Source organism: Poromitra crassiceps, assembly GCF_964638095.1.
Source record: "Poromitra crassiceps genome assembly, chromosome: 17".
NCBI classification, from domain to species: Eukaryota; Metazoa; Chordata; class Actinopteri; order Beryciformes; family Melamphaidae; genus Poromitra; species Poromitra crassiceps.
Genome location: NC_139635.1, coordinates 22,704,541 through 22,719,710, shown reverse-complemented (window position 1 = coordinate 22,719,710; position 15,170 = coordinate 22,704,541). Strand labels below are relative to the sequence as shown.

The window sequence follows — 15,170 nt, the reverse complement described above, 5'->3', positions numbered from 1 at the left end:
CACGTGACTTTTCGTGACATAATTTGACCCGGAAGTAAGTTCCGCGCCATTTTCTCCATAGACATTTAGATAAATCCAAATATTGGGAGGTACGGTGGTGCAGTGGTAAGCACTATCGCCTCACAGCTCGAAGGTCGTGGGTTCGATTCCCACCTGGGGACGAGGTGAACGGTGAAGGAATGCGTGCCTGTCCGCATGTCCTCGAGTGCCCACTGCCCGGGTGGGGTCGGCAAAAGGGCCTTTCTGTGTGGAGTTTGCATGTTCTCCCCGTGCCTCCCGGGGGTTTCCTTCATATAGGAACCCCCTTCACAAAAACATGCAATATCCTGGTTGCTAATGTGGTTCCTCCTCTGGTCGTTAAGGGCGCCTGTTCAGAGGGAGGGGAACTGGTTGGAATAGCGTGAACCTCCCACGTGCTATGTCCTACCGGTGAAGCTTCCTCTGTCAAGTGAAAAGAAGCGGCTGACTGACTGCCCATGTGTCGGAGGAAGCATGGAGCCAGTCTCGGCTCTCCCCAGATCGGCAGAGGATGGAGTAGCAACCAGGATTGAGAAATCAAATAAGCACTAATGGGGGATAAAATGGGATTAAAAAAATCGGGGGAAAAAAAAAAAAAAAAAAAAAAGATAAATCCAAATATAACGAGTTTTAAGGCTCGAACCAAGCCAACACGTGATCCAGAGAATCTTGAGTGACCATAAAACATTTGGTTTAAGCGAGAACTAAAAAATAACGTTATTGCCTACCCATATGCCTACTGAACACTCCTCCACTCGTGTATATATATATTGTATATATTGGAATGCACTTGCAATCTTGTGATTGTCTTTTTATTTTTCCTATTTCAGTCAGGAGGACCACTTTAGTCAAAAACACAAGAACACTTAGATCAATTTAAAGCTTTTATTAGCATGAGTTATATTTGGCGGTATGGCTCTGTTCTGGAGGCTCCCTGCCCTTCCATGCGCATACATGGAAAGCCTAAGGCAGGGAGAGCGGCAGCAGCAGATTCTGGGAGCTCCTTGCCCCTCCATGAGCAACATGGAATAGCCTTAAGGCAAGGAGAGCAACAAAAGACCCCCAGATACAGAACAGAGCAAGCAACAATGACAACAGAAATGACATCGTTTTAAGTCAGACACAGCATGAAAGGAGGAGCTGGGGAGGAGGTGGGTTGCAAACAGCTTGCAGATGAGGCAGCCATGTTAGGCACCAGACTGGAGCAGAATTAAATAGGGTGCCCTGTTTGAGTTGAGCCAATTGAATGCATCAGCTAAGCAGTCAGCTGATGTGGGCTGGGTTTGAGATCAGCTCCTAATCAGCTGTGGGCTGGGTTTAAGCTGGGCTTGACATCCGTGGCCTGCCTGAACTACCGCTGTGCTCAATTTCTTTATCTGAATATTGACATGACCGCTACGCTGCATAATGACACTGAGACAAATTCCTCATATGTAATCTTGCATATTGTGGCAATAAAAGATATTCTGATTCTGATTGTGTCAAATGATTAATCTCTTTACTAGTCATGTAGGCCTAGGGAAAACCATTGTTGTGTAGCTCGACAAGTGCAGTGTAAGTACTGGGAGTTGTGGTACATTATCATTGCAAAGGCACTTACACAACCCGCTGGATCGCTTCAGCCGTGTGAGTATAACCACCTTGTTGTGCAATTCTCCCATCAATGTTAGATTCCCAAGACGCAGAGCTGAAAAAATTATCGAAGTAATAATGGATCGTGGAATATGATGAAAACTGGACAATTGCAAACTGTGAAAGAGAAAATAAATAAAAAACAATTATGAAATATGCAGATCCTGGTATGCATTGAAATAACTAGAAATGCATATTGTGGTATGACATCAATCATTTTATTTACGGTAACATTGGAGCAAGAAAGAAATTCTTTGAGTCATGCTATCTGGCACTAGTATGAACATTGTCCCACCTGTGTCTCTCCGTTTCCCATTAACAAGCGGATCAGATTTTTCACAAAAGTCTTCATTGCAATGAACCCGTAGGAACTTACGCTGCCTGAGCCATCCAGTAAAAATGCAATGTCTGCTTTGATTTGATCTGTCAAAGAAAAAAAATTGGTTAGGGACAATTATGATATAGTTTTAAGTGGCATTTCAGAAGTTGTAGTGAGTTTAGACAAACACAGGAGTGGCCATTGGGAGAGAAAAAGTCTGCAATTAATTCAAGAAGATCTCGTTTTCTTTTTTCATGTGCACGCACGAGATACAATTTGTTCCCTTGATTTCATTAAAACAGTGTATTTTAGGAAAAAGGCAACTTAACACATTCACTGCCAGCCTTTTTTTTTTTTACTGTAGGTAGCTTTTGCCAGAGGGTTTTTTTGAGGATTCTGGCTCATTTTACAAGAGCCAAGGATAATTTTCTGCTTGGAGTTTGTCAACACAAAGTTCACAAAAGTACTAATAGAATGTGTGCTTTCTCTGTCTAAAAGAGTTAGTTTGTAGAGTTAGTAGTTATGTAGATATTAGCCGTTGAGTACAGCATGGTTTCAGCGTCTGAGACAAAAAGCTGAGATAATCGCAGTTTTGTGAAATTCAATATCAAACAGTCACTTTAACCATTTATTTTTGGCATCAGTGAGACATCAGACATAAACAATATAGTTCTGAACAGTAATTTCCTCCATAGCAGCACCCGCACCCCCTCTCGTTACAACTCCTCCCTCCGTGGGCGTGTCTCCGTGTTTGTCAGTCACAAGCCAGTCTCTCCTGCCTGTCTGAGCAGTGAGCAGCAGCCTCTCTCTGGCGGTCCCTCGTCGGCGAGCGTGGATGTGGCTTAATCCGTTCTTGGATTTTCGGTTGAGAGCTTTGACGAAGCCTTGTGTGACTCTAGGCTTATGCTGCGCGCTTCAAAGTGTGCTTTCCACCCAGTCCACCTGTGGAAGCCCCCACCGCCGTGCGCCCGTGTGAAAGGTTTTCGCCTACAGTATGAGAATGAGGCTCGTTCGCTTCTGGGTCCTCGGTTGAGCTCAGCTGGAATGCGTGCGTTTCTGGCCAAACAACACTCAATAGTCTGAGCACCGTCGCCACTCAGTGGGTCGGCGGAATGGATTGCACACGCCCGGCGGCTCTAACAGTATAATAGAAGATGCAAAAGGGCCAGATCAAGGATCCACCGTCAAAAAAAAAAAAACGATTTTTTTGACGTATCCATACGTCGCTGGCAGTTAACGGTTGGATTCTGCTTGACGTATGCATACGTCGCTGGCAGTTAACGTGTTAAAAAAAAAAAAAAAAAAAAAAAAATTTTTAAAAATAAACATCGATACTTGGTGCCAGTGTATCGATAACGTATCGCAAGTGGAAATATCACGATACCGTGAGTATCGATATTTTGTCCCACCCCTAGTAAGGAGGGCTGTTATAGCGCCACCATCTGGTCAATTGGTGCAATTTTTTCGGGGATAGTAAAAGGCCCCTCCGTGCACCTCCCTACCAAGTTTCGTAGCTGTAGCCGTTATGGTTTCTGAATTACAGCTAATTTACTGCAAGATTTTTCCAAACCCCATGCAAGTCAATGGGGAAAAAAATGGCACTTAATGGCGAATTGCGGCCAAACCGCTTTCACAAACCCTTAGAAAAGTCATAGCACACCTGTCCTCAATAAGCCGCTCATTTTGAGGTCTGGCATGTCTATGTCGTGCGAAAGATGTGGGAGTTATTACGCGCAGAACTTTTTGGCAGATATAATAATAAGAATATTAAGTATGTCGGACTTCAAGATTGTGCCTTGCTTGTCAGCAAGCACAATAATAAAAGAGGGATATTCTGAGTGCTAGAAACCAGCATAGATTTACCCTTTAAGGCACTATAAGGCTGGGTTCACACCGGCGACCCAAGCCTTGCCTATGCCTTTGCTTTTACCCACGCTTTTAAATAGGCGTCCGTTTTAGTCAACGAGGCTGTGTACACCAGCCGCCTGAGCGTGAACCTTGCGTGTACCCACGCCTTGCCTGTGCCTTGCCGATTTTATCGTTTAGGCGTGAGTTCTATTTTCAAGCCGACAAGGCGCGTGCAGGCAGGCTTCTTCTCTCAAGCCATGAAAGAAAAACGGGACAATATCCGTGGGAAATGGCAAAGTCAACTGAATTTCAAAATAAAATGGAGTTACAACAGTGTTGAGCAGAGAGAGAGAGAGAGAGAGAGAGAAAAAGATTGATGGGTGGCTATCACATGGGGCTTTCTCCCTGTCTGCAAACACATCTTCATGAGAAAGAATAGCCACCGAAGAAGCAACATGGACAATGTTGTTGTGCCAGCACATATTCTTGCAAGATCACCTCTCTAAAATGTCCGACTATAGTCAGACCTGGTTATACATATCCAGCATCAATAGAACATTAAATATATCAGATTTATTTTACCTATGATAATTCGGGACCACACATGAAAAAATACAGTCGGGAGAGAGGAGAGGCGCTTGTGACTCGGCTCAGGTTCAGCGTGGAATAGGCGTGCGGTGTGGTCGCAAAAGCGTGTAATAGGTTCACGCTCAGCTCAAGGTCTGCAGGCGTAGGCGTGGGTTGAGGCAAGACAAGGCGTAGGTTCTCTGTGTGAACTAAGCGTAAGACTTGGGTGTAAGATGTGTCTCCTCTCCTTTATTTCAAGTTTTCCTTGATGACTCATCATGAACATAAAAAAATCAGCAATTAAAGTTATTTTCTTCTTCTTCTTTATTTGTTACATTAAAGGGGATAGTTTGGTTTGTTTGAAGTGGGGTCCTATGAGGTACTCTCATACAGTCAGTGTAGTCTACCGGGTAAAGCACTCTGAGTCTGGACGCATCGCGCACCGAGAGAGGAGAACTTCACTCCTGCTGCAGCAGGCACAGAGAGCTGTCTGCTGAGTGAGAAGGGGGCCATGAGCAAAAACGTAAAAAAAAAAAAAAAAACAGAAAAAATACATAAAATGTTTCCATACTGCTCACCTGGCGTAATCCAAGTCTCCACAAGCCCTGAGATGCCAACTTGACTTGAAAATATATCATTTACACCCTGTTTTTAGCTGAAATCTTCACTGTAGCCAGGTGGTACTGCTGTCTCACTTCAGATTTCAGCTAAAAACAGGGTGTAAATGACATCTTTTCATGTCAACTTGGCATCTCAGGGCTTGTTTTTCTTTTTTTTAACGTTTTTGCTCATGGCCCCCTTCACACTCAGCAGACAGCTCTCTGTGCCTGCCGTGGCTGGAGTGAAGTTCTCCTATCTCGGTGCGCGATGCGTCCAGAGTGCTGTACCCAGTACACTGACTGTATGCAAGTACCTCACTCCTGTGACCTACCTGGGTCATTGAAAGGGACCAGTATGTACTCAGAGGGTTCCTCCTGGGTTCCCCTCCGACTGTCAATGATGGCAAAAGAGATCCTCTTAGCCTCAGCTATGTCATCAGACATACTGCCTGTAGTGTCAATAACCAAACACAGCGCGGGGGCCTGCAAGGACACACCCATCAGACTGGGTGAACGAGAGAGAGAGAGAGGTCACCAGAATAAAAATGTCAACATTATACGTTTGTGGAATCCACAGAAATGTTTCTATCATTTTTCAGAAACCAAAACATGTTTCATATCATGTTTCTAGATATGTTGAATATTATTGTTATACACATCATCAAGTCTAACAACTGTCTCTTGTTGAAGTACGTAACTGCCACCTAACTTAAGAGAGGGGTGGGAATGGCGGACCTGCAGGGTCTTACAAGCAAGAGAGCGCCAGTTTGACTCCTGAACGAGGCACATCGTGTTACTACTTTCAGTACTTTTCAGTTTTAACTGAACCCTAACCTAACCAAGTTGCTTTGTTGCCTAACCAAGTTGTTTGATTTGCCTAAATATCCATTGAATGAGGTGATTCATAGTAGGGTGTAAAATGCCACGTTATAGAAATGTATTTTGCTGGCAATTTTTCTTTCAACGCAGAAATATATTTTCCCACCGCATTGTTTGTGCTTTCCAGAATAACGTATTTGGATCGGCGTACATCCCTAATCCATACCGGAGGAAGTTTGTATCTCCAGCAGCTCCTCGGATGTCCTCCAGCAGCTCCATAGTAGCAGTAACAGCCAGATTGGCTGCTGCGTGGTGCAGCGAGCCGTGGCTGGACGCAGTGTCATCCTTATTGATGCCTCCCACTGGCTCCTGCTGGCTGGACCGATCAAATGGTCCACCATGGCTGCATTTACCTTAGGGAGAGGAAGAAAGTACACATTCTCATTCATCATTCACAATGATGACAATATAGACTTCATTAATGATCAGTTCATTTGGATGTGATCTCAGCTCTCTGGCTTTCAGTTGATCAGCTCTCTTCATCTCTTTTATGGAGAACCCAGTAAAGATCCTTGCAGCTTACCTGCAGGTTTGCTGGGCTTTGCTGAGTTTAAGTACCCTGAGGTGAGAAGCCCCTGCTGCTCCAGTTCAGGCAGAAGGTTGTTGGCGCAATTCCCTCCTGTACAATCCCTACACGTTGGAGTAGTTGGGCCTAGAGCAAGTTCAGAGCAAGAGAGATTAATGCATGGGTATTTAAGTAAAGATTACCAAAACTTGGAATGAATAATTCACTAAAATAATTATAGATGCTTAAGACGGTTACTTACTAGATTACACAAAAGCATATTTGAAAGGAGTGAAACATTACTAGAGATTTCAAATTAGTAGTGTAGGTGACAAATAGGGGATTCAAACTAGAGTCTAAAATAAAAAATTTAAAGACCCACACATTTAAAGACAACTATGTAATTTAGGGTCTTATGTGCTTAATTGTAAACATCCAAAAGTTATTAGTATTAGTATTAGGTATTAGTTTCAACCCAAATCCTAAATATTGCCAATTTCACTGTTTTTACTGTTTGCTGAGGCAGGCAATTGAAGTGGACGTACTTAGATCTCATTATGTTTCATTTTTATCCTGTCATAAAAATTAATCAATCATAAAGAAGCTCTCAGTTGTTGTAGAATGGAATTTAACAATGCATTCTTCATCCGCGACATAACCAGCACCTCTCTCTCTACTGAGCCAAAATGAGATGGTGATATCTTTGAGGAAAAACCACTTGAGATGTGTAATTGGGCCAGGGGTCACACACACACACACACACACACACACACACACACACACACACACACACACACACACACACACACACACACACACACACACACACACACCTACCTGCCAGGTTCCTGAGAGGTAGGTCAGGTGTGATCAGGGCGCTGTAGGTGGTATTCCTGCCCAGCTCCACCCAGTTACTATGACTGTAGAAGTCCTACATGTGGGGAAAGACTGTAATGATATTGATGCCTCAAAACCAGGGGTGGGCAACTATTTTTCATGGCGGGCCACATGAGAAACCCAGATTGTTGCCGGGGGCCGAACAAATATTGTCATGCCGTAACCCATGGATGGGCAACTTTGATGATAGAGAGGGCCACAATTTTTTTTTCCTCTCTACCAGATTTTGCTGAGGGCTGAACGGCGCCAGCGCGGAAAATTTTGGGCATTTGAAGCCAGGTTTAGAGGAATAACTCATTTTAAATTAACAATTGTGATGTCATTATTCAGTCTTAACCACCAATATTTGATCCTTTTCTCACTCACTCCTATGTCACCACCTGCTCTCCCTGCAGGGCTTGAAATTAACTTTTTTCACCACCTGCAAATATGGCTGCTAGATTTTAAAGTTACCAGCAAATTAGAATTTCCACTAGCCGAAAGGTTTTTCTTGAAATAAACCAGAATATGAGTGCGTTAATTTAAGCACAAGTATCAGTAAGTGGCCCGGGATTCTCAAAGCCTGTGTTGAGGGTCACACAAGAACAAAAATGCACTCTTGAAGCTAAATAAATCCAAAACCAACAAGTTAATTATTTAAATTTCTACTTCAATGTACAACAGTCATTTCTTACACATGAGATTACTTTGAGCCTTTTAGTCATTAATATTATTGAAAGATATTCCATATTCCAGACTGAAATGCTATAACAGAAGAGTATTGGCCAGAATGACATGAACATTTGGACACTTATTCAGCGGGTATCTTGCATGTTGCGTTCAGGTGCACTGATTTTTTTTTTTTTTGCAATTCCATCGCGGGCCACACAGGGGGCGCCCGCGGGCCGCATACGGCGGCCCGCGGGCCGCAACATATGTTGCCCATGTGTGCTCAAAACGCTACTTTTGGGTGTAGACGTCCTAAAAAATAGAACAATATCATAATATCAGCCACAGCATAATCATCACACCAAACAATAGTAATGTTTCCCCCCACCATTGATGTGCTGTAGTTCTACACTTTGGTCAGTCAGTGATTGCTGAGTGTACTTGAAATATGAGTGACATTATAAAATAACTTTCGTATGGGACAATGAAAGGACAGATTGACCACATATTTCTCTCTTCAGAATTAGGCTTACACGGCTACAATACGCAATCAATACAATCCATACAGTACACAATGTACACTACAATGTAGGCACTATTCAGCCATGGTGATAATCAACTATGATGATGAACAAGGTACTTTTGTAGCCTACTATTATACTTCTCTAACCATTATGTTGCTCTGCACAGCCCAAGACAGCATTATATGAAGGTAAAATACCCCAGTTCCTGTCTATAGATCCTAGCAAACCCTAGCTAGCTTGACGCTAGGCGGTCCATCGTCCCACATGTCATTTTGCTGTCAGGTTTCACTGTATGGTGTAACATTTCTGTCGTGTGTGTGTGTGTGTGCTAGCAATCTGTAGCTAACAGTTAGCAGTGATTTTGGCTAGCAGCTATATTACCCAGTACCAGCAGGCAGCTAGCCAGAACTCTTGTCTGCTGGTGTTGAATAGCTTTGCCTCACACTTACGAAACTATCGTCTGACACATTTTACTTTAATCTCATTTGTGACTCTTGTCATGGCTTGTTAGCCAGCCAGCCAGCCAGCCGCAGGCTACAGGGCAATGAGTCTGTCCTGTGTTTTTGGGAGGCCGCCCATGTGCCAACACACACCGTGTATGTGCCATGTGCCAGGGCTGAACGGGTGGAATTCATCACTCACTCACAGTGTGAATAATAAACAAAAGGTCCGATCAGTTAGAGACCGATCCATAGTGTGGGACAATAGAGATCAGTCTATCTGTCTGTGCATCCATCTTACCTGCAGCGTGTGACAAACCCGTCCTAGGTTCTGCCTCGCTGAGACAAATTTCTCCAGCTTCACACTGGCCTTCACAGCAGACATTCCTAAACAGTAGAATAGAAGAGTGACAGTGAGCTGGCAGATCATGTAACATTAGTGTCACGTGGTCAGACCCAGAGGTGGAAAGTACTGTACCCAAGTATAATTACTCAACTACAAGTACTTGAGTGAGCTTTTTTTTTTTAGGATTTGTACCTTTTAAGTATTTTTATAATGCTACCATTTTACTCTTATTTAAGTAATGTTTAATAACAGTCACTAGAAAGAAGGGAAATGACAGATCCAGTGCACGCATCCTACATTAATGATGATTATGACCAGTATATAAATTCAGACCAAAAAGTTTCATCTGTACCTGCTGTGATGATGTCCCGCCCTGCCTTGAAGGTTTCATCATTAAAGTGGTGCGCCTTACTCTTTGCAAACTGCACATCCACCTGGCCATTGCTGAGGAACATAGCGGTGATGGCATCTTGGAACTTGTCAGTGGCGAGGACGGTGTCAGGGGTGCCGGTATTACAGGCGCTTACCACCTTGACGACTGACAGGCTATCATCGATCTAAAGACAGATAAATGAGAAGTGACCGATATTTACGTTTGTTTTAATGAATGAATGGATTTTTTTTATTTCGAACATTTAAAAAAAGAAATATACACATATACACAATTTTTTTTTTAATCACAAAATAACTAATAAAATTGTCATTGTCTTGTCCGAAAATAAGTAGGTAGAAACAGATGCTTGTCTAGTCCTACCCCATTCTCTAATAATACCTAGCTCAACAGATATACATTAATCTAACTGCTCCAGTGTTCATCATGCACAACTAGACTAAATTGACATACATAATTAACAACATAACAACACAGCTACTCTAATCAACAACCTTGTTCATTCATGAAAGTAAACTTGTTTACAGTATTTACAGTATTTAAAGTTAAGATATCATTCCCTATGCTTGACATAAGGTATTTTGTTATGCTGCCAGATGTTTGTTTTCACAAAACCATCTGGGAATGCATATAGTATAGTGCAGTCAGTGCAGTGGGATTAACCAACGTTCTCCACCAAGCACAGATGTCAATATTACACTTTAGGATTGTAAGTAGTCTCCATGACAAGTAAAATATGTTTTTCTTAAAACAAGGATGATATCATTACAAACTTGTAGCTTCTACATGAACATATACCATTGTTTCACAGCTACCTAAAGTCTACCTTGGATGGTTATGAGATTATGGCAAATAATCAAACATTCATAGGCATAATATGAAAGGTATTTTTACTTCAGGAATGTCACATGACTGTTGAGTTCTATATGTGCATTTAAACTATAACCTTGAATAGGAATGTGAGGTATGTAAGATGTTTTGCTGTTTTATGCTAGCTATACAATTATTTCCCTTAAATCAAGATACTGCAATTGCATTTCTTGTCATATATTCATTTGAGGGAGTTCTGCTGTTGCTGAACCTCACCTGCCTCACATGAGAAGGACAGTGTAAGCATTTAAAAGGGAACTTTTGCTGCACATAATATAGGATTTTGTGGTTTGCTGGTGTTTGCTGGTATTAATATCAATGAAATAAAATCGGTTGCACTTTTCGGTAACATGGTAATAAGTAATAATTAAGTAATACCAAAAGTAATTAGCAAAGTAATATCCAGGTAATAGCTTGGTATTAACAATGGGCACAGTAGATCTGGGTAATTAAACTGACATGTATGTAATAGGCTAACAGGGCCATAAACAAATGGTAATAATGAAGAAACATGTAAAGATGGTAACAATATTAGATTAAACCAAACATCTACATAGGGATTACATAGAAACACTTCACAGCTAGCAATCTGCCGCCCTTGATAGCGGCCCGCCAGGTAATACAAAACTATTAATTGGTTATTACTTTGGGAATTACATGGCTTGAATGTGGGTGTTCCAGTGAGTTACAACATTATTAATTAATTAATTAATTAATTAATTACTTGATTAATTAATTCAATTATAGAAATGTGATGTCACCCTGTCCTTCCAACATGGCATGAGCATAGGCCCACTCACCTCCAGGTTGAAGTTCCTTCCCATGGCTGCAAAAATGGCTTTGCAGACCTCGGCCGTCTTTCTGAGGACCGCCCTCTGTGTAATGTCACGGTGAGTGCTGGAGTTCCCTATGAATGATATGAGGGGGTCGAAGCTGTCGGCGGAGCCCGGCAGAGAGAGGACCAGGGCCACCAGGACGGCTGTCTGCGCGGCAGCCATGATGGACGAAGAGGATGATGATGGGAAAGGTGGAGGCTGGGAGGAATCTCTAAAGTGTATTTATATGATATCTTAATGATATCATATTTCCTCAGACGGGTTCTCTGTAACCTCATAGAGAGCCAAAGTCACGCCCTCTTCTTGTTTAGGCAGACAAACCAAGGGATTTCATCCTCCATTCTTTTTTCCAGAGACATCGTAAAATGCTTATGAAAACAAACAGCCGCTCATTGGACACATGTCCCAATACAGGTGAGCAAACTCCTCTGGACAAGACTCAGCAGTTTACACCCACTTACAACAAAAGGAACACCGTTTCCAAGACCATGATGTCCACATCTTGGACAGAGAAGATGGGTGGTTCGAAAGAGGTGAGAAGGAGGCCATCTATGTTAAAGTGGAACGACCTTCACTAAATAGAGGAGGGGGTTTGAGACATCACTTGTCCTCAGCCTACAATGCTGTCGGTTCCTCGCTTTATGGACAAACCAAATTGCTGCACCTCACAAGAGGGGGGAGGGGCACTGCCGTAAGCTACTGGGGACAGCATCTTCTCTGGCAAACACACACTAAGGGCTACATCTCAAGAAGTCATGTGACTTCATGCCATGAGCTTGTCATGTGAATTTTAGTGGATTTATTTGCCAGAGTCACTTCCTGCTGCATTCATTACAACTAATGATGGCGTTTGGATGAACACGGAAACATCTTATTTCTACCATTTTTAGTCCAGCGTTTTTTTAAATAAATTATTTTTAAAACTTATATTACTGTACCTGGATGTCTGAAAATGAACTGACACTGACACTTATACAAATAGTTTTACTTGGTCAATCATGAGAGACCATAGAACATTTCACTCAGACCAAAACTTGAAAACAAAATGTGAAAACAAAAAAGAATCCGCAAGTTTTCGTCCAACCGGAATGTTTTGGTCTCTTGTGATTCTAAATAGAGCTGATCGCTTGGGTTGACCAAGTAAAACTATTTTTAGAAGTATTTTACGAGATGTATCTGGAAAAAATAATAGAGGATGAAATCCCTTGGTGCATATGCCTAAACCAGAAGAGGGCGTGACTTTGACTCTCTACTGTCAGGAAGTTAACAAGCCAACAAAGTGCCAAAGACTCCTCCCATGGCATCCTGCTGAGGCTGACTTGGAGATTGATCAATGAAGAAAGCCTCTAGGAAGTGTTAGTCAGGTTTCCCCTGGGCCAGGTATAAAAGAGATAATAAGGCCATAGATGAGTTGCATAGAAGCCAACAGAGATGCTCATTTACATGTATAACAGCCCAAAAGTGACAATACAATGGCAACTTTTGGAGGGAGTGGAGGTGGGTAAAATTACATCTAATTACTCTAGGGATGGGTGTAGGCAGGCGTAGGTATCTAGGACACAAACATTGTGGAAACTATTATGAAACTAGATTTGAAGGCCGCTAAGCAGCCTTCAAATATAGTTTGCTGGGACTCCAGCCTGGTATTGTGTGTGTGTAAGGTTCGGTGGGTAGCGCGATGCCGAATTGCATGACATTTAGCACTGGACGTGCACTCCCCGAGGTTGGAGTCAGTCCGATGGTTCTCTAGATAAACCACTTTTTGTGGTGGCGCTATGTCGAATTGCATGGAATTTGGCACTGCACTACATCGGGTTTTTAGGAGGACACTCTCCAAGTTTGAAGTCGATCAGACCAACGGTTCTCACGATAAACCGCTTTTTGTCTTTGCCAGTAGGTGGCGCTATGGCAAATAGCACAAAATGTGGCACTGAACTCCATCAGGTCCTCCTAAGTGCACTCCCCGAGTTTGAAGTCAATCCGATGACTGGTTCTCGACATAAGCCACTTTTTGTGTTTGCTAGTAGGTGGCGCTATGCCGAATTTCAAATTCGGCATTGCACTCCATCAGGTGCACTCCCCAAGTTTGAAGTCGATCGGACAAACTGTGTTTGCGACTAGGTGGCACTATACCGAGTTTGTGTGTGTGTGTGTGTGTGTGTGTGTGTGTGTGTGAGTGTGTGTGTGTGTGTGTGTGTGTGTGTGTGTGTGTGTGTGTGTGTGTGTGTGTGTGTGTGTGTGTGTTTTGGGGGGGTATGTGTGTGTGGCAAAGTTTTGACAAAGATTTGAATTGTGCAATAATAAAGCAGGCCTGCTTTATTGGTATATTTAAGCAATATAGCATGAGAGCCAGTGTGTTGTGGCAAATATATCCCGCTGATCAGCTGTTATCCCACGAGGCCGCAGGCCTGCGGCCTCGTGGGATAACAACTTATCAGCGGGATATATTCACCACAACACACTTGCTCTCGTGATATATTGCTTAATTATACCATGGTCTGGGTGAATACTCGATTCTGAGCAGGGTGTACATTAAAAAGTGGTAATGTACACCTAGTAAAGTAGTTCAGTCAAATGGTCTGTTCACCATTCATATCAATGTACCATAGTTTCAACAGTGGTATCAAGAGAGCTGTTTGAGCTCTATGCCACCGTTAAGGGTTAATATGGCACTTTTGTAAGTTGAGAAAAAAAATTAGTCCGTCAAAGTAAGTATTTAAATCACCCCTGTGTGCTCAGTTGATCAAAAATAACTCTCATTTACAATTTGATTTTTGTTTCGGAGATTTCCCTCCTGACAGAATCTCCATTGCAAGCAGAGCGATCAGTAGGGAGAGTTCCGACATCTCCATTCACTCAAATGGACCAGTTTTTTACCTCACAAAAGTTACAAGAAGTAAGGTCCTGGATTAAGCAGGGCTATCAAGTTACAGCAAAATGGACCCTTTGGGATGTACTTTGAAAGGGTCAGACGTTTAAAAAATTCTAATTGTATATTATCAGCTTTATTTATGCATCCAAACGTAGCGCAAGCTATCATTTTCGACCTCCGCTGACCCAACTCTCCGACTAAATCGCTCTGGTCGCCCTGACTGCTTTCACTTCTTGAAATCTCTTCGCCTGTAAATGTTAATATACTTGGCCAATACCTATGTAACATACAAAATAAAGCAAACCCGCAAACGGTAATGTCTTCATTTAATGTAGAACGCAAAACACCCGCATTCCTGTGATAAAGTTAACGTTTGTGTCGGCTTTAAAACAGAGGCGCTGCCTGGTTCCCTGTTGCCAGGAAGGTGGGAGGGACTATTTTATTTCGTGGAAGACCTTGACTTGACTTGTGAATAACAGCCATTTAAACAGCCATTTAGATTGCTTTATTTATTACACATGGAAATATAAATGACTGTTCTTGTTTTGTTGGCAAGTGACCATGGTATAAGCGGGTTAATGCCCTTCGAGGTGTACATTATCACTTTTTAAGGGACTTCGCTGAAGCAACCGGTCCGCGGCTGTGCCCAGGGCCGTAACCAGGGTTCCAAAATAGGGGAGGTCCAACAAGGGGAGGATTCGGCGGCGCCGCTGAAAAAAAATTGAGTTCCCCCCCCCCCCTTTTTTAGCCATATTTAGAGTAATATATCATTTTAAATCAACATTAGGATTATACTGTTGTGATGTCATTATTCAGTATATTCTCTTTCATGTCACCACCTGCTCAGCTCTCCTGTCAACATAATTGTAACTAACAAACACAAACTGGTTTAGCCAAATTCATATCAAAATGACACCTACAAACACAGGTACACAACCCAAGCCGTACACAACACACAAAGTCATCATCGATAATAAAA

The 15,170-nt window shown here is 42.5% G+C and overlaps 1 protein-coding gene across 1 annotated transcript in view; it reads right to left on the bottom strand.

The window, feature by feature from the left end:
- Nucleotides 1-11,481, bottom strand: part of LOC310792260 (von Willebrand factor A domain-containing protein 7-like) — a gene marked incomplete at both ends in the record, with an annotated part of 73,933 nt that extends 62,452 nt beyond the window's left edge. Inside the window, 7 exons of the mRNA XM_083653983.1 lie at nucleotides 5,316-5,488; nucleotides 6,029-6,215; nucleotides 6,386-6,514; nucleotides 7,205-7,298; nucleotides 9,178-9,263; nucleotides 9,575-9,779; nucleotides 11,284-11,481. Of these exons, the coding sequence (XP_083510109.1) occupies nucleotides 5,316-5,488; nucleotides 6,029-6,215; nucleotides 6,386-6,514; nucleotides 7,205-7,298; nucleotides 9,178-9,263; nucleotides 9,575-9,779; nucleotides 11,284-11,481 (1,072 nt within the window). The remainder of the gene's footprint in view (nucleotides 1-5,315; nucleotides 5,489-6,028; nucleotides 6,216-6,385; nucleotides 6,515-7,204; nucleotides 7,299-9,177; nucleotides 9,264-9,574; nucleotides 9,780-11,283) is intronic.
- Between the last annotated feature and the right edge of the window lie 3,689 nt (nucleotides 11,482-15,170).